General features: G+C 40.3%; 1 protein-coding gene across 8 annotated transcripts in view; it reads left to right on the forward strand.

Moving 5' to 3' along the window:
- Window positions 1-20,522, forward strand: part of PDZD2 (PDZ domain containing 2) — a 316,382-nt gene that overhangs the window by 230,137 nt on the left and 65,723 nt on the right. For all 8 annotated transcript variants that reach the window (XM_026666378.2, XM_087958543.1, XM_087958550.1 and 5 more), the window contains 3 exons: window positions 2,311-2,453; window positions 6,880-7,012; window positions 10,595-10,756. In XM_026666378.2, the coding sequence (XP_026522163.2) occupies window positions 2,311-2,453; window positions 6,880-7,012; window positions 10,595-10,756 (438 nt within the window). The remainder of the gene's footprint in view (window positions 1-2,310; window positions 2,454-6,879; window positions 7,013-10,594; window positions 10,757-20,522) is intronic.

A 20,522-nucleotide genomic window follows, 5' to 3' on the forward strand; every position in this document is an offset into this window, starting at 1 on the left:
AATAGGAAGTCCCAGCATGTTTTATAGGCATGAAATGAAATTAAGCCCCTCCCCCCAAATTAAGGCCTATATTAAAACATGCGGAATGGGGGGGGGCTTGCCGTTAGGAAGTACTTTTGTTGCACACCTGGATATGGTGCTGCCTGCGTTGACCCCGATACGAAGTGCCCCACCAATGCCGAGGTCAACATCCAAGCCATCGCCGCCCGCCTGCCCGAAGATGCAAGGGGGGGGGAATTAAGTCACCCCCCGAAAAGATGGCCTAGCCATTTTTTCGGGGCTCAAAAAAACATAAGACCCGGCCTTATTATATGAGAAACACGGTATGTTTATTCTTATACCTATTATCTTGTAAGCAATTGACAAATCAAATTAAAAATAATCAAAATAATCAAAATTTGGGAGTTTGGCAACTGGCAAGTATTGAAATGGTTGCATGTCCCAGAGTCATGTGATCACCATTTGCGACCTTCCTTTGGACAAGGAAAGTCAATGGGGAAAGTCAGATTTGCTTAATAATGCTGTGGCTCACTTAATGACCACAGCAAAAAGGTTGTAAAATCAGAGACGACACACTTAATGACACCATCACTCACTGACAGAAGTGCCAGTCCCAGGTGTGGTTGTAAGTCAAGGACTACCTGTATATTTGTGAGTAAAGAGTGTTGTTTACAATAGAAAAAACGTACCGTTCAAGGAATGAGCTTTTCTGTATTATGCCTGACTGTGGTAGGTCTCTTTATGGCTCCAGGCCCAGCTAGTATCAATCACTTTGAATTGGAAAGCTCCCACACCAGATACTTTTAATGCTTACTTTGGAATCCCCAGGGTTGCTATAAACCAAAGATACACAACTTTTGACCTAAAATCTTAGCTAAGACCCTCAGAGAAAACAAGTTGCTGCCGTTTCATAATTTTTTTAGGTGGCAGACATTGAGTAGATGTCATCAGATTTATTGGCTTTAATGGCGCTTCCTCGTTGTGCCAACACATAGATTTTCTTGGCTGACAACTTCATGACCTTTCTTGTTGCAAAAGCTAGCTCTCCACCAGGATAAAATAGATGCAGTTAGGCCCAAAGGTGTTTTTTCAAGAGGTAACTGGACTTCCTTTGTTTTTTTTTCCCTTGAAGACATTTCATTTCTCACCCAAGAAGCTTCTTCAGTTCTGACTGAAAAAATTCCAGTCAGAACTGAAGAAGTTTCTTAGATGAGACGTGAAACACCTTCAAGGAAAAAACCCAAAGAAAGTCCAGTTGCCTCTTGAAAAAGCACCATTGGGTCAATCATGGCTTGGATGACTCAGAACCCCCATAGGTAGCAATAGCACTTAGACTTATATACCGCTTCACAGTGCTTTACAGCACTCTCTAAGCGGTTTACAGAGTCAGCCTATTGCCCCCAACAATCTGGTCCTCATTTTACCCACCTCATGGGATGGAAGGCTGAGTCAACCTTGAGCCTGGTGAGATTCCAACTGCCAAATTGCAGGCAGTCAGCAGAAGTAGCCTGCAGTACTGCACTCTTTTTTTTTGTTTTTGCATACAAAACATTTGCTAGACCAATACTCGAATACAGCTCATCAGTCTGGAACCCACATTACGTATCTGATATTAGCACAATTGAGAAAGTCCAGAAATATTTCACAAGAAGAGTTCTCCACTCCTCTACTCGTTGTAGAATACCTTATGCCACCAGACTTGAAATTCTAGAACTAGAAAACCTTGAATTACGCCGTCTTCGGTCTGATTTAAGTATGGTATATAAAATCATACATTGCAATGTCCTACCAGTCAATGAATACTTCAGCTTCAACCATAACAACACAAGAGCACACAATAGATGCAAACTCAAGGTTAACCTACCAAACTTGATTGCAGGAAACACGACTTCAGCAACAGAGTGATCAATGTCTGGAATACTCTACCCGACTCTGTGGTATCTTCCCCAAATCCCGAAAACTTTAACCTTAGACTGTCTACTATTGACCTCACCCCTTTCCTAAGAGGTCTGTAGGGGGCGTGCATAAGTGTACCAACGTGCCTACCGTCCATGTCCTATTGTTTCTTTTATTTTTCTTTTCTTTTTCTTATATGTACCCATTTCATGTATTCAGAACTATGTATACACTTATACTTATTATCTTGTAAACAATTGACAAATCAAATCAAATAAATAAATAAATAAATAAATAAACTCTACCCTCTGCACCACCGTGGCTCATAAATAAATGCAGTTAGAAGGATTTCCCACCAACTTACTCCCAATAACAAACACTATTATAGGGACTCTCTTCAATTTCTCCTCCCAGAGAGAAGGCTGTCGGATATGGAAGATGACCATGATGAAGGGAACCGACGGGCTGGGAATCCAGATCACTGGAGGCCGTGGATCTAAGCGCTCCCCTCATGCCATCATCATTGCCCGGGTGGAAGAAGGTGGATCAGCTCACAGGTAGCATTTGTTGTGTGGGTCTTTCAATGCTAGTCTGTCTCTTCCAACTTTTAATTAGATACACTTGGGGATCAAAAGCTCAAGGACAATAAAACCAGATATCATATCTACATTATTTGATTTATACTTGCTTGTTGGCCGGGGTTGGTTCTCAAAGTAACTTTCAGTATTAAAATCCAACATATAACAACAGCAATCTCAATCAATAAACTGGGAGACTTTTAGTTCTAGTCTGGCCTTAGGCATCAAAGCCGGTTAGAAGACCTTGACCCAGCCATTTTATCTCCACCCAAGGAAGAAGGCAATGGCGAGCCACTTCCACAATCTTGCTGAGAAAAATGTGTGGAAGGGAAGGAGGAAGGAAGGATGGAAGGAAGGATGGAAGGAAAGGAAGGAAGGAAGGAAGGAAGGAAGGAAGGAAGGAAGGAAGGAAGGAAGGGAGTGTCCCAAAGGTGCTTTTTCAGGAGGCAACTTGAGTTTCTTGTTTTTTTTTCTTTTGAAGACGTTTCGCTTCTCATCCAAGAAGCTTCTTCATCTCTGACAGGATGGCGGGGAATGGGGAATGGGGAGTGAATCCTGTCAGAGATGAAGAAGCTTCTTGGCTGAGAAGCGAAACGTCTTCAAAAGAAAACAAAGAAAACAAAAAACAAAAAAACCCAAGAAAGTCCATTTGCGTCCTGAAAAAGCACCTTTGGGATAACCATGACCTGGATAACTGAGGATCTCTACAGAAGGAAGAGGTGATTTATTGTTATGATTTTATTATCATTACATTTTACTGACAAGAATGTCTTCTCTATCTTGTTGCCAGAAAAGTTTGGCGATCTTGGTGGTAAAGGGATCCATTTGCTCAATCTTCTGAATTTATCATGTTGCCTTTGTTTTTGTTTTTGCATTCCCAGAATAACTCCTTGCTAAAAATATTTCCTAAGCTTTTCCTCTCAGAAATATTTTTTTCTAAGGTGTCCCAGTAACCCTGAGTAGCTTATTGGTAGAAAAAAAAAACATGCTTGTTCTTGTTGCTATAACCCTCAGAGAAACAGATCTCTGTATCTAGAGATTTAGCAAGAATATTAAATGTAAGACTTGAAAAATAGGGAAGTAAAATGACGAACTTGCTTTGTTCTCAAAACAAAACTTGCTAAGGGATAAAATCCTTTTGATGGGGTGTCCTCCTGCCTGTGGCAGACTCAAGGTAAATAATGCTTCTCCCCCACACTCCTTAGGTTCTTGAATCCTCTATATAGATTGTTTTACTAGTAATAAATTTAAAGTTAGAGAAAACTGAACAGTTTTGAACAGGCTGCTTCTGGAAAGTTTAAGACTTCAAATATATTAAAAGGACAAATGCTAACTGGTACATATAGCTAGTCCCTACCTTACAACCACAATTGAACCCAAAATTTCCATTGCTAAGTAAGACAGGACTAAGTAAATTTTGCCCCGTTTTTGACCTTTTTTAACCACGGTTGTTAAGTGAATTAGTACAGTTGTTAAATAATTGACATGGTAGTTAGGTGAATTTGGCTTTTCATTGAATTTGCTTGACAGAAGATCACAAAAGGTGATCACATGGCCCTGGGGTACTACAGCCGTCAAAGTACATGCCAGTTGCCAAGTATCCAAACTTTGATCATGTGACCATGGGAATTCTGCAGTGCTCATGTGGGAAAAACACTCGTTGGTCATTTTTTTCTAGTACCATTATAACTTCTAATGGTCCCTAAACAAATGGTTGTAAGTTGAGGACTCCCTGTATTCATCTTTTTAACCTTTCTACAGATAATTGTGCATATTTGTTTTTAAATCTATGCATTCTTGAACATGGATGGAGCCAAGGTATCTGCAGGGTAATTGGATCTTTTTTTTTTTTTCTCAGCAAAGTTATTTTGAATAGAGGAATGAAAAAAAAAAGTTGGTTTGGAGATCTGTCAAATGAATGAAGGACAGAGGCAACTTATTTCTTGGGGGGAAAAAATTCTCTGTTGTGATTGCACAACTTGGATATCTGGTGCTTTTCAACAACTAAGCCAGCCTGCCTTCACCACTTATTCTCCCATTGTATGGGTGTCAAACTCGCTGCATCACATTGCTGTCATGTGACATATCATGACATTTTTCCCCCCCTTCTGTTCTGACCGAACCGGGTTCCAAGGGAGCAAACACAGACAAAGGCAGCAACCCCCACCTTTTAAGGTTTAATCACAAATTCTGTTCCTTCCCACTAATTAGCTCCAACAAGAAAGAGCCTTGCCAAGTTGTTTGTCAAGGCTGCCAAAACCCCAGAGATAAGAACTAATTCACAGGATTTTCCAAACACGAACTATGATGTCCACGAGGCTGAGTCTCAGAGCATCTTTGCTGTCTGCAAAGAATGCTTCTACAAACCTGGCTTTTATCCTCTTGAGGGAGGGGCCATTACCTTGCAGCCTTACTCCGAGTCGCCTGTGCTACTATAACTGCTCTCTCCTACGATCAATCATGTGCGCACGTGCACTTGGCACAGGCTCCTCAGGAACCTCCTCATCACTGCTGCCAGCCCCCACAATCTCCGAAGGCAGCAATCCACTCCCTAATGGTCCTGGACCCTCATCAGAGTCCTTGCTCTCCTCCACCGTCCACACCTGCTGCCGGCTAACCACAACATCTTCGCGGAACTGGGGTGGGCGTGGCCTGCAGGTGACACAGCTGGCCCGTGGGCCACCAATTTGACACCCCTAGACTATAATTCTCATAGTTCCAAGTCCAGTTGGGAAAAGCAGCAGTAGGCACCTAGTCCAGGGCCTTCTGCAAATCTAAAGCCAAAATACGACTACAACTTAAGTGTTTCCTTCTTCAACTCAGTTTGTCTTGTGGCAAATATAATCTCACTCCCAGCATTAGGAATCAGCATTCTGCCTCTTTCTGCAGAATGGAAGAATTTGTAAGTTTAGAAAGAAAAAGAAAACAAGCCAACCTTTTATAGCATAATTTACTGCATGTAATCTGTCTGGCCTGCAATAGAATAGAATAGAATAGAATAGAATAGAATAGAATAGAATAGAATAGAATAGAATAGAATACTTTATTGGCCAAGTGTGACACTCTTGATGTAAATACTCTCAGTATACATAAAGAAAAGATACATTCATTAAGAATCAAGAATCATAACGTACAACACTTAATGATAGTCATAGGGTACAATCAACAATCAAATAATACTAGGAAACAGTCAATATAAATCGTAAGGATACAAAGTTACAGTCCTACAATCACAAGTGGGAGGGGATGAGTGATAAGGAGTGATGAGAAGATTAACAGAAATAGTAGTGCACACTTTGTAAATAGTTGAACAGTGTTGAGGGAATTATTTGTTTAGCAGAGTGATGGCTTTCAGGAAAAAACTGTTCTCGTGTCTAGTTGTTAGATGATAATAATAAGGAATAAAACTTTCATTAGTACTGGAAAAGGGATATAACTTAGATTTCAGGGTCATTAACCTGCTCTACACCCAAGCCCAAAACCATGCAAGAAAGAAAGGAAAAAAATTGCTGACGTTTTACAAAGTTGTAGCTTTTGGGAGTTGTAGAATGCCCAGGTTCAGAAAAAAAAATATCTTGCCATTGGCCATCCTAGGTGCAGCCCATCAAAGTATTGAAAATACAATCCATGTTGGGTGGGGTGCAATCTGACTTTTAAGTACTAAACCTTAAAGGGAAGTTCTTAAAAGAAAAGGGATCCGTGGGAATTCTTGTATTTAAGAATTCTCTTGGGAAGGATTTTTTGTTTGTTTGGTTTGCTTTTGTTTCTGACATTCGTTTCTGCCAGTGGATTGTGGGATTTCCTTTCCCAAATGAGAAATTAGATCAAATTCTCAAGCCTTAGGAGTTTTAGCATGGACTTTTCCACTGACAAAAAAAAATGCTTAAAGGGACTTGTCCATTAAGACTAGCACCCCAGTATTTAATACTGGGAAGGATCAAGTGCTAGGACCAGAATGAGTCCATGCAGAGTTAACTACTCCAAAACAAAAATTCAGTAGTAGAGCTGACCTACTTACTAGTGATGCTGTTCGAGTTTATAAAGCACTCTGAGACTCTCCAGAGGAAAGTGTTAAGTAAACATGAAGTTAAATATTCATTATTAACAAAATGCAGACACAGCCTCTGATATTCACCTTGAAATTTCCCTCTGAAGAGGATGGAATGGAGCCATATTTTCCAGATCAAGCATGGACACTTATTTGTCTATGTCTTAATCTTGGGATGGAGGTAAACATTTACTAAGGAATATTTTAGCTATAACCCAGCATTGTCTCTGACCTCTGATATCATCATGAATTTTCCAGCTTGTCAAGTCCTCTTTTAAGGCTGAAGAAGCTAAGCACGCGAGGCAGGTTTTTCTTTTTGGGATGGCATAAAGCCTATTTTGTTCTTCGTTTTCTTAGAGATGGCAGGCTGAAGGTGGGTGATGAGCTTCTAATGATCAATGGCCAGTCTTTGGTTGGTCTGTCCCATCAAGATGCTGTCGCTCTACTCCGGTCAGCGGAAGGCCTTGTGTACTTAGTGGTGGCAAGCAGGGTAAGTAATTTTGTGTATATGATTTCATATGTTGAACAAAACATAGAAGATTACAAGATTCTTTTTTTTATAAGATATCATCACCTTTAGTATTGAAAATGCAAAACTGACTAAGAAAAAATAATGGATGGATGGACATCAACTTTAGGAATCTACCTTATGAGAGGATTGGATCAATTAGCTCAGGACTTGAAAAACTTTTTTTTCTATGAAGGACCAATAAAAACCATGGAGAGAATCAGTTGAGAATTTGAGTTGATAGCAGGTGGAATAAGACTATTTTTAAAATCAGGATGTTATACTGTAGATCAGGAGTCTTCAAACTTGACAGCTTTAAGACTTGAGGACTTCAACTCCCAGAATTCCTCCTCCAGTCATGTTAGCTCAGGAATTCTGAGAGTTGAAGTCCACAAGTCTTAAACTTGCCAAGTTTGAAGACCCTTGCTGTAGATCAAAATGGATGCTTTAAAACCTTGCAGTTAAATGGTTAAATGGTTAAAGCATCCATTTTATTTTTTAAAAATTCTGAAACTTCCTCCCAGCAATTGTGGGCATTTTTGCAGTGAGTTTATTTTCAACATGGTATAGAAATCCTGGTTCAACCTTTAGCCAGGTAGAAGCTCCATTTCCCTGTTCTGTAGGCATCTAATCAACCATATCAAACTATATGTAAAATTGATTGAATCCTATTATGACTCTTGGAGAAGGTGCTTACTATATTGTTGATACGATAACTCAGGGAATGGGAAACCAGCAGATAGCTATTGTTGACCTCTCACATCAAGTTGGCTAATTAGCAGGAATGATGGTAACTGTAGTCAGAGTGGTGCAGTGGCCTAGCTGTGGAGCTCTTGCCTCACAATAAGGAGGCTGTGAGTTCAATCCTAGGTAGAGGCAGATATTTCTCTCTCTGGCCACGATGAGAATATATCTGCTGAATATAACTCCGCATTGGCAACAGGAAGGGCATCCGGCAGTAAACACTTGGCTCCATTCAGTTGCCCAGACTCCACTCCGCAAGGGATTATGGGGTCATTAAAAGATGATAATATGGTGGTAACTGTATTCCAACAACAGCTAGAAGGTCAAAAATTGCCAATCCTTAAAATGGACAATAAAAATAGATTCAATTGTTCAAGTACATTTTCAGAACGGATATGTATTGTAGGTCACGGGTTTCCAACCTTGGCAACTTTAAGACTTCTGGACTTCAACTCCCAGAATTCCTTAGTCAGCCATGTCTTGAAGTTGTCAAGGTTGGAGACCCTTCTGTAGATGATCCTGTATAAATTCAAATTCTTGTCCTATAATTGAACAATTATCCAATTGCATTCATGCTTAGTGGAACAAGTCTTAAGGTGTGCAACACTAAAGTAACTTCAGCAACAGTTGGAGTTATTAACTATCCAACATATTTGGCTTTTGTCTCTCATTGGTATCAGTTAAAGCCATTTAGAATAGCTGTCAGTAAGTTTGTTCTTAGCTGATGGAGTTTGGCTCCTTGCCAGATTGCTCCATGTTTCCATAAATTCTTCCTGCACTTACACCTTCTGTGGAACTGACTTAAAATCTTGGAGGAAGTAACTCTGCCAAAACATGTTTTATGTGAACTAAAAGCATACACTTCTTTTATTATTGCAACTGGGGTGGATAACAATATGCATTTTATCAGTTATACGTCAGTTATGCAATAAAAGCACAAAGCTAACTAAACTATTTAAAAGCAGCGCGGCACCCATTTTTGCAAGTGAAACCAAAGAGAATTTTTGCCCAAACTTGTTTGGTTCTTGATCTCCTATCATTTGGAGAATCAACTGTTGACTCTGAATGGCATTTGTCAAATGGAAGCCATAGAAAAGACAATTCTCAGCCGTACCATGTAGTGAATTTACTGATTGAGAAAGAACTGTGAATGTTTGGCTGGTAATACTGGAAACAAGGGTTACCCTCTAGTCAAGATATCCACTCCTTCAGATGCAGTCTTTCAATTCCTTTATCCTAGAGCAGGGCTGTCAAACTCAAGGCCTGTGGGCTGTATCCGGACCGTGTTGTGGCTGGATCCTGCCCACAGGGCCTGGAAAATGTAAAGGGCAATCCTGCATCGCTTCAGCCTGGTCTACCCGCATTACTTTGGCCTGGTCTACGCATGTCGCTTCGGCCTAGTCTAACCAATGAGAAGAGGAAACATTGGGCCAGTGTGGCTTCAGCCCAGTTTACCCAATATAAAGAGGAAACATGCAAGCCGTTTGGGGAATGGCGTTAAGCTGGCCATGGCCACCCATTCAGCCATACCCACCCGGCACCCCGAGGTCAACCACAGCCCTGATGCGGCCCTCAATGAAATTGAGTTTTATACCCCTGTCCTAAAGTAATTTTCCAAAATACTACCTATAAAACCAGCTAAAATATTTTAGAAATAGCAAAGTGGGAGGCTGGAAACCTACTACATGGCAACTATATGAAAAGTAATTATTTTGTAATAGATTGTATAGAGATGGACAGGCTAACGATGAAAATAAAAAACAGAGAAGATTCAATTTACTATAGGGCCTGGGATGCCTGGTATGAGTGGTTTAGAAATAAAAAGAAAATAAAATGGCAATTAGGAAAAGAATGAGGGAATATGTAAATATATAAATATACCATGGAGAAGATTGAGATGTAAGGATAAAAGATATTGATTTATAGTAAGAGTAGGATGTAATGGTAAAGGAATAAGTAAATACTTATACTGAAAAATGTGAAGAGATGCAAAAGATGTCTTGATGTTGATAACAATGTATTAAGTTTTATTTTATGTTTTTAAAATTTGGAAACTTAATAAAATTTATTTTAAAAAAAAGAAAGAAAAGGAAACTGCTGCTTATTTATGAAATTTATGTGGTGCCCATCTCACTTAGCAGCAACTCTAGGCAGGTTGCAACAAAGTGTTGGTATTATGGAAATAGGCTGCCTACAAGTATGGAAGGATTGTAGGTAATCCTTATTTAGGAGCACAACTGGGTCCGACAATTTGATATTAAGTGAAGCAGTCCCTAAGTGAAACTATGATTGTGCTTATGATCTTACTTCAGTTTTGCTTTGCTGTGTAAACATCATAAATGCAGGAATTGGTCACAAAATTACTTTTTTTTAATCACAATTGCAAACAATCACTGAACAAGGCTTTTATGTATATTTGAATGATCTTCAACATGTCCAATGATCTCCTCAGATGCATCAAAGATGGAAATTAACTTTTTTTAAAAAACAACAACCTTTTTTTCAGTATTACTATGGCAACCAAGGGAAATCTTGGCAACTGATCATTATTTATACTGTGATGCTTATTTTATAGAATAGAATAGAATAGAATTCTTTATTGGCCAAGACATACAAGGAATTTGTCTTGGTGCATAAGCTCTCAGTGTACATAAAAAGAAAAGATACATTTGTCAACAATCATAAGGTATAACACTTAATGATGGTCATAGGTTGCACACAATGGTAGTTACTGAATATTCATTCAATAGTTGTGGTCCCAACTATTGAATGAATATACTCATATATGTAATGGCATGTATTGTTCTTCCCTTCTTGTAGGAAAGAGCAGAAGAAGATGTTCTTCATTATCCATCTACAAGTTTGCCAGACCTAATTAGCACTTGTTCTGCTCAGGATACGGCCACCTGGATTGACAATAAGGAGAATGAAGCACCGGAAGAGGAGGATGGAAAGGCTCCAGAGTCAGGAGTTCTGGAACCTGTAAGTAGGATGTCTGTGAAGATGCTCAATCATCCAGGTCATGGTTGTCCCAAAGGTGCTTTTCCAAAGGACAACTGGACTTCCTTGGTTTTTTTCCCTTGAAAATGTTTCCTTTCTCCTCCAAAAACTGAAGAAGCTTCTTGGAGGAGAAATGAAACGTTTTCATAGGGGAAAAAAAAACACCACAAGAAAGTCCAGCTGCCTTTTGGAAACATCCCTTTGAGGGCTGTAAATATGAACTTTCACAGGAAACCATATTGGGATATGCCCTGCCCAACTCAGCTTTGCATAGCTAAAAATCTCATGCGGTTGGTCTCAAAAAGCTAAACAAGCTGGTTTCCAAAATCAAAAAGTTGAAAATGGTTAGTACTTGGCGATCATTACAAGCCAGGTTTCTAGGCTAAACTGGGAAATTGAAGACGGTAAGAAGACAAATCACTTTCATAATGTTGCCAACAAAGCTACATAGATGTCTATGTGACATCATAAGGAGGAGTCAACTTCTATTGAAAAGATACTTTTCTTTACAAGTCAATTCCACCCAAATTCTTCTGTTTTTAAAGAATAGGCAAATTTTATTTATGTACATGTACACACTCTTGGAGGTATGTATTTTGTCTGCATGTATGGAGCCTTGTATCAGAAAATTGAGATAAATCTGCATATGAATTTAGGAAATGTGAATGATACAAAAGCTGTTTAAAATTGCAAGTCAAATGACATTTATCACTTCCCTGGAATGCCATTTGAACAAATATTGATTAACAAGATGGTCATCTTTTTTAACAATTGCAGCTGCTTTAGAGGATCATATTCTGCTTTCTTCAGAAAGACTATCATTGCAATTTACTAAAAAAAAATAATTCAGACATAATGTTCTTTGCTAAATAAATCATGATGGCTTATTAGATCAAGATTGACTATGCTCTTGTGTTTTTATAAAGCATAATGAAAAATGGCCAGCATCAACCACAGTTCTCCCTCACAAAAGAAACTGGTTTAATTTGACTAGAAGAGGAAGGGAGCAGATAAGCACAGTTCCATTTCAGTCCACTTAAACCAACGTTTATTGACTTTCAGTGATTGGACTTCAGTGTGTCATTGTGGATTACTTTCATATTTCATATTTCATTTTAAGCAAACTCCCAATGAACTCCTTGTGACCTTTGTAGAAGATATTGTACTTTGCATAAATAAGTCGGTTCCTTTCTTAGCTTCTTCTTACCTCATTCTTTATGCAATATATTTATTCTGGATCTGCTGTTGATGGCTGTTTTAGTGACGCATTTATCAATTACCATCTGGAGCTTTTCAGTTTGAGGTAAATATTATAGAAATCCCTGCTCCAAAGAATTAAACGGGACCTAGGAAGATATGGAAGCCCCCGCTTGATCAGTTTGGAAACCTGTCTGGTCCAATATCTTCTTTCCTATAATATATAATTGCTTGTGGCTATTTCAAATTCCAAGCAACCGACTATGGGCAGAAAAACAAAAGACAGCAGGATATCTTTGGGTAATTGAAGGGGTTAGGATAAGGATAAAACACATCTAACCATAGAGGAATAAATTAAGATAAGGAACCTAGCTTCTTTATTTACATTAACCATTTTAGCCATCTATTTGTAGGGTTAAGCATGCTTGGAAAGTGATCAGAAGTGCTTGGGTATTTGCACAATTATCTTTCTGCTACGCATTAAAGAACCACATCTTTTTTCAGGCTTCTTTAAGAATCACATTAAAAATACAGATGAAACACCCCTTTAAGGAGCTGCAGATTTGTACATAGCAAAAGAGGCAGTGGCTTTAATGAGGAATAGAGAGTGGCTCTCCTTGCAAAATGTCATAACTTATTTTCTTAATAGTTCTTTTTCCAGTGTACACAGTGGTGTTTCTGGTGCAGAATATAGAAATATTTAAAGGTTAGGATGTGTTAGATTTGGGAGAGATCAGGACAGGGGTGGGCTTCAAAAATGTCAGCCACAGGTTGTCTGCCCAGTTGCTGGGTGGGTGTGGCCATGGTGGTTGTGGCCTAGTCGGCCTCCTGCACTACAGGGGGGGCATTTTTGTCCTCCCTGGGATTCGGAGGCTTTCCTCGAGCCTCTGGGAATGCGAAAACAGCCTCCCCTGGGCTAAGGCGGCCCTCTGAAGGCCGGAAACAGGCCCGTTTCCGGCCTTCTGGAACTTCCAGGAGGCCCGTTTTTCGCCATCCCTGAGCCTCCGCATGGACTCTGCACTTACCTCACATCCAAAACAGGCCATACAGAGACTCCTAGGAGGGGTGGGGTGGGAGGGATAGGGTGCAGTGGTAAGATTTGGCGCTTCTCTAAACCAGCCATAATGTTAGCTATGGGTTGTCCCGAACCCAGGCCTATCCATAGCAGCCCACCCCTGGATCAGGTGACTAATATAAGAGTTTGAAGATAGGCGACTTATGGTTAGAACAATAAAGCGAGTGAATTAATGTTCTAGTAGGCAGTTGAAGTAGGTGCTTCATCCCTGGAGGTTTTTAAGAAAAGACTGAACTGCCACAAGTCTGAAATGGTATAGGGCCGTAATGGTGAACCTATGGCACACCTGCCGGAAGTGGTGTACAGAACCATCTCTGCCAGCACGTGAACTGTCACCTTAGCTCAGTTCCACTGCGCATGCACGCACGCCTCCCGCCAGCCAGCTGATTGTCGGGTACCTGCCCCACATGCATGGGGGGGCAGGGCGCATGCGGGAGATGCGTATGCATGCGCAGGGGGCGGGGGGAGCACGGGAGGTCACACGCGCATGCGCAGCGTGGCATGGGGAGCACACACGTGCATTGCATTATGGGTGCAGGCACGCTTGTATGAACGCACACATTTGGCACGCGACAACGAAAAGGTTAGCCATCACTGGTATACGGTCTTCTCTTTGAGCAGGACTAGAAGACTTCAAGGTCCTTTCCAGCTCTTTTCCGATTCTGATTCAAGCATATTACGTAACGGAAAAACTACAAAAAGATCCAAAAAGTGTCAACAGCCGTTAGGATTTTAAAACCTTGATCAGCTACTGCAGCATTGTCAATGTTGAGATAGGGGATTAGTGGTTTCACCCTGTAAGGCAACTTCCTTCACATTTTGTGTAGAAATGAGAACTGCCCAGGGAGACAGATCAATCCACAGTGGTTTTACAGGAATTATTCTGTTAGTTCAGAGAATGAGATACAATAGAGCAAGCACATATTTGAAAGCACAAATTGGATCTAACTGTCTAATTGAATCAGAATCTGAAAGGCAAGTCTATAATTACAATAAAATATTAAAGTCCAAGCATTAAAATTTTATAATTGAGTAATTGAATAGATTTATGCCCAGCTAAGGGGTAGCACCTGCCTATTCTTCTCTACTTCCAGAAAATAGGTCACTTGTGGTGCAGTAGATTGACTTGTACATGCACAGAATCACATGGCAGCGAGAGGAGCAGCATATGAATTTAATAAACAAATACCCAAATAAATAAAGACATGTTAAGACAGGTAGTCCTTGAGTTATGACCACAACTGAGCCCAAAATATCTGTTGTTAAGTGAGACATTTGTTAAGTGAGTTTTGCCACATTTTATAACCTTTTTTTGCCACAGTTGTTAAGTGAATCACTGCAGCTGAAAAGCAAGTAACCTGGTTGTTAAGTGAATCTGGCTTCCCGGTTGACTCTGCTTGTCAAAAGGTCAAAAGGTTGCAAAAGGGAATCAAATGACCTTGGGACTGTGAAAAATTGTCATGTCTCTTTTTTCAGTGCCATGGTAACTTTGAACGGTCACTAAATACACTGTTTTAAGTTGAGGACTACCTGCAGTTGTATTTGAAGAACCTGCTTAACACATTCAGTTGCATTCAAACAACACACTAACCCTGGCAAGCCATCAGCAGCTTTTGTGAGAAAGAAAACAGAGACCAGATGACTAAAAGGAATATAAATCCTTCCATATTGACCCCAGATTTCCCCCAATTTTTTTATTTCAGGAGACTAATTTAAATAACATTGCCAATTTACTGTAGATTATTCTTAAAGCTATCTCCACCATTAAGCAACAAATTTTGGATGCCTTTTAAAATCAATAAATCTTAACTTCTTAATGTAATGTATAATGTATTTTTAAGTATCAGTTGTTTGTGGGATTTTCTAATTTGACTCTTCTGGGCTAGCCTGGCCGCGTGCCTTGAGGTTTTCTTACCTTCCAAATGTGTTGGACTTCAGCTACTGTAACTCTTAACCAACATAGCCTTTGGCCATCCATTTAATACAATTTTGCAAATAATAAAGGCATATTTTCAAAACTAATCATATGAATAATCAATCTTGGGATTAAGATCTGCACATGGAAAGCTCTGATCACAAAATGATAGTGGGAAAATTACATTTTGCTTCCATGTGGAGTTGCAAAAAATACCATATAATATTGCTGCAGGTGTTGAAAATTCTAAGATATACATGTATCATTTAACATGCATTAAAACAGCATTAAAACATGCTGTTTTAAAATAGCAACCATTCATTTATACAAAAGGCAAAGGATTTTGCTGTGTATTTTATATTCGACAAGAATTAGTTGTATCATCTTAACTCTCTCCAGGCTGCTAACTTTCACTGAACAGATTGCATTTTTCAAAATTATTTCTACCTTCTTATTTAGTTGCCACTGTAATACATCTACGGTATGGAATGAATTATGTGGAGTAATGCGTGGGGCAAACTTTTAGCAAATAAGATTGCTGTACGAATAAAGGTACCCAATGGGAATTTTCTTATGTAATGTACAGAACTTAGGTTCTTTATTAAATACATCCAAATCCAATCATTTAGTGATCTCTCGTAGTTTGCCATTTTGGAAAGGGGAACATTAGGATGGGCTCAGCCAGGCTTTTCATTTAAGAATCTCAACAAATACAAGATGTTGTCATTTTCATTCTATGAGTCTAAATGCAAGTTTGGTCCTGAATCAGAGGTGGTATTCAGTAGGTTCTGACCAGTTCTGGAGAACCGGTAGTGGAAATTTTGAGTACTTCGGAGAACTGGCAAAAACCACCTCTGACTGGCCTCGCCCCCATCTGTTCTCTGCCTCCCGAGTCCCAGCTGATCGGCTGGGTCTTCTTTTGTTCCCCTGCACAGGAGAACACAGCTGGAAAGCAGGTTAGTGGGGTGCAGAGGGAATTGGGATTTTGCAGAACCTTCCCCCAGGAGTGGGGAAGGAATGGAGTTTTTACAGTATCCTTCCCCTGCCATGCCCACCAAGCCACGCCCACCAAGCCACGCCCACCAAGCCACACCACACCCACCAAGCCATGTCCACAGAACTGTTAGTAAAAAAATTTGAATCCCACCACTGTCCTGAATGCAAAGAAAATCTTTATTGCAACAGAAATGATTTACAGAAAGATGGAATTGGACCAACTCACTCCAGCTAACTTGCCCCGGCTGACTCGCCCTGGCTATCTCACCACAGCTGACTTATGGCAGCCAACTTGCCATGGAACAATTCACTGTGGCCAACTCGCTGCAGGACCACTCACCGGGGGACAATTAAATGTGGGATAACTCAAGAGAGGGACAAGTGAATTTTAGCAGACCCTGCCTTGCTTTAACTTGCTTGAATCTAAAAGAAGACAAGACCTGCTGCAATTCACTTGCTCCTCTCTTGAGTTATCCTGCACTGAATTGTCCCATGGCGAATTATCCTGCAGCAACTTGGACGCCGTGAGTTAGCCACGGCAGGTCGGCTGTGGTGAGTCGGCCGCAATGAATTCTCTTACACCCACAGAGAGAACTCTTAACAAATTCTCCTTCTGATATCATGAGTACACAAAGTAATTTAGACTTTTATTAGAAAGCAGGCAAAGAAGAACTGTAAAGAAGCTTGTCCACAGGTGATTTTAAGAGCCAGTTCTGGTTCCTCTACCATTTTTAGGCAATTAATCTTCTCTTTATAATCTGTCCTATTCCAGAGGAAATTTGAGGGACCCTATGTGGAATATTCTGCATATACAACAGAGATGGCCTCTATGACTTAGTTCAGCTGGATCTTAAGCTACCTTCTGTATGGTTCCCAGTTTATCGTATCTATTCTAGCTTGATGAAGGCTGATTAATGTATATTTCAAAATTAATTAATTAATCAAATAGGCCCCAAACAGTATCCTGCCCTTTGGAACTTCTTACCCCCTGAGGTGAGATCAACTCTCACCATTCTGATCTTCCACAAGAACTTTAAGATCTGGTGCTCCCAGATGGCTTGGGACCCCAACAGGGAAGCATCATACTGGAGGTGGTTGATTAATTAAGAGCTAATCCCATTGTCCCTTGTATCTGGATCCCCCCTAGATGGGTAATGAAACATCTGCTAGAAAACAACCAAGCTCAGAGAGCACCAAGAACCTCACAGTTTAACCATGAGCTACAAATATTTTCTTCTATTAGTGAAACATATATCCTTCAAGTCAGTCTTCACTCCTGGTGATTGTCTGGACAAATTCATGCAGTTTTCCTGGCAGCGTTTTCAGACATTGTTTCTGCCATTTACTTCTTCCAGGGCTGAAGGACAACGACTGGACCAAGCTGGCTTCATGCCTAAGACAAGACAAGAACTGACACTTTCTCAGCTTCTAGTCCGGTGTCTTTAACACCACCACACTAGCTGTCATAAATAAGTACTGATCCATAGAAAAAGTAATGTATAATAAGGGGGAATACAATAATTAATGGCTGAGATTAAAACCTCTCTGGCAGGAAAAATGGTCCTTGTTTGGAGAGGAAAATATGAGAACGTTTTATTCCTAAGCCTATTAAAAGATAAAAGTATATATATCAGGAAGTGAGTTAACTATTTAATCATCAAAAGTCCCTTGTAATTTGAATAGGTGGAAATGCTAAAAAAGCACACCAAAACTTTGAAAGCCCTTCTTAAAAGCAATTAGAGGCTACTAGACTCCTTCATTTCCCCAGTGTATCATAAACAATATAGCAATGAAAAATGAAGTATGCAAGAGAGTTGGCTTTCAGGATACCCATTTTACTTACTAATCAGCAGTGGGGTGGGGGGGAGTGGCTGTATCTCCTTCCAAGCAAGAGATAAGCAATGTTCTGTGTCCAAGGGGCCACCCAACAAGGCCCCAACAGCTGTAATGACTTGTCTCTAAAAAAAGACAGATGAAAATGTTTGTTTTTTCTTGTTGGATTTAGTGAGGCTGCCAACCTCTGTTCCCTATATATGCTACATTTATCTTCAGCATTTTCTGTGCCCCAACAGAGAAAGTAGCAAGATTTTTTCCCCAGGTTAAATAATAATAATAATAATTTTCAGGTTTGTCCTTTTATTTTTTCCTCAGAAAACATTATCCCTGTACATATCCTACACCGATAGTCATTTTGTTTTCTTTCTATATTTCCATTTCACAAGGAAAAATAGGTAAACTCTGATTCAGAGTCCCATTCCTCCCCTTAAGTAACAGAAATCCCGCAGAGATGCAGAGTAACACTCAGCTACCGTAGCAAATGCCTTTTGAATCTCACAGTGAACTGTGTATGTGGGCTCTATGTGCGTTCGTGTATGTGTTTCTGTGATGAGCTGAGATGCATATGAAGTTATTGTAGGTAGCCGGCTAAACCTTTTGAGCTTCTTTCCTGCCTGTTGTGAGCAAAAAAATGTGCTTGGGAAAAGCTGCCTCTTGAGAAAAATCAGCCAAGTTTTCTGGATTCTTTAAAATCCTGTTTTTAATTAGCAATATACATTCAGAACTGAACAAGCATAATTTCCTGGAGAGTCAGTTACCTCCTATGGCACGGTTACTGTCTTGGCAGATGGGCAATTTGTTGGTCACTGATGGCTAGGCAAAAAGAAAAAGAAAAAAGGGGGGAAAAAACCCCATGCATTTTCAGTGGACTGTGACAGCCAAAGATTACAAACTGGGGCCCATGAGAAACTCGTAGAAGCTTAATGGGTAGAATTTCTGTTTATTTTCAGAGCAGAATGATATCTGGGGTTTGGGGGAAGTAAAAAAGCTGGAGTGTATACAACACACTGCACATTTTTGGCATGAGTGGGAAAATCAAGAAAGCTTTCTCTTTTAGTCTTTGTTATTATTTTTCTCCTGGCAAAACTGTGTTCACTTCTTTGTATGCGTTTTTCCCCTTTATAGCGCTCTGAAATGAGCAAGTAATAGATGTGCCAGTTAAAAGATTATAATATAATCATGTGTCTTTTGTTAACACTACAATTACTAATATGCATGTTTAAATTACACTCCGGTATAATTTTGTCAGCAAATCTTGCCCTACCTCTTATGATAAGCTTGCTTTGTTTCCCCCTATAAGATAAGTTCCTGAATATATTTTAAGAGATCTATGAGTTGATTTCCTAGGGTCTTTAAACTAAATAAATAAACAGAAACAAAGAAAGTTTGGTTTGAGACACAAATGCTGCATAAGGAAGCCTTTACATCCAGAGTAATAATTGGCTATGTTCCCACAACATACTTAACTGGTCAGTTGAGGATTAGCGTGGCATGGGAATGCCAGAAAGGGTTAATGGTCAACTAACTCCTGGGGGTTTAAATTGAACCCAAGACAGACCCTGTCATATAGAAAGTTACACCCGCTGTCTCCCTGTGGAATTGGGTGATGGAACATTTAAACTCAATCCATTATTATTTTTTTAGTATTTAGACCTCCAAGAAAAAGAGCTGGAGAAAAAAAAAAGTCAGTTAAACAAGAACCTGAAAATTCTGCAGGGCTGATGGGCTCACCTAGCTAGGCAGTTTCAACTGCTGCTTACCTGGCCAGTAGCAGGAGGCTAATGATGTCGGGAAGGCTTGCCAGGTATACAGTTAGATGCATGAGCTCTTAGGCCAGTGATGGCAAACCTTTAGGGCTTGGCGGGTCAAAACTTAGGCAAATGCTTAACTTGACTCTGCTGGTGTGTCAGACACCACTTGCCCTCCACAAAAGAAAAACAATTCTCTATCTCTCTCCCTCCCTCCCATCGAAGCCATGCTGAAGAACAGCAGTCAGTGGCAGTGCCAAGGATGGGCTAGGCCGCAACTTAACAGAATAACAAAGTGAGACGGGACCTTAGAGATCTTCTAGTCCAACCTCTGCTCAAGCAAATGGTATAGTAGACCCTTATACAATTTCAGACAAATGGTTGTCCAATCCCTTCTCAAAAACCTCCAGTGAAGGCAAGCTTTCCCACGGATTAATTGTTTAACCGATTAACTGATTAATTTCTCCTTAGTTCTAGGTTGCTTCTCTCCTTGATTAGTTTCTGTCCATTGCTTCTTGTCCCGCCTTCGGGTACTTTGAGGTGTAGATTGACCCCCTTAACTTTGTTGGAGCCCCTCAAATATTGGAACACTGCTACCATGTCAGTCCTAGTCATTCTTTTCATTAGACTACAGAAACCCCATTCCCACAACCGTTCTTCGTACGTTTTAGCCTCCAGTCCCCTAATCACCTTTGTTGATTTCAGGCCTAGTGCTATCACTGCCACTGTCACTTGTACTATCTATCCCCCAAGATGTGCAAGCCGTGGGAATGGCAGGTTTGAACCCTGGTCCAGCTCTCCCGAGAATCTGTTGTACATCACTTACACATTGTACGTCTCTTTTTGTTGACATGCCCGGGGTGGAATTCAAAATTTTTAGCAACGGGTTCTCTGCCCGGTTGCTGGGTAGGCATGGCCATGGTGAGTGTGGCCTAGTCAGCCTCCTACACCACGGCTGGGGTGGGGTGTTTTTGCCCTCCC

The sequence above is a fragment of the Notechis scutatus genome, chromosome 2 (genome assembly GCF_049901735.1).
Source record: "Notechis scutatus isolate UNSWTSFEM ecotype Mainland chromosome 2, rNotScu1.2, whole genome shotgun sequence".
NCBI classification, from domain to species: domain Eukaryota; kingdom Metazoa; phylum Chordata; class Lepidosauria; order Squamata; family Elapidae; genus Notechis; species Notechis scutatus.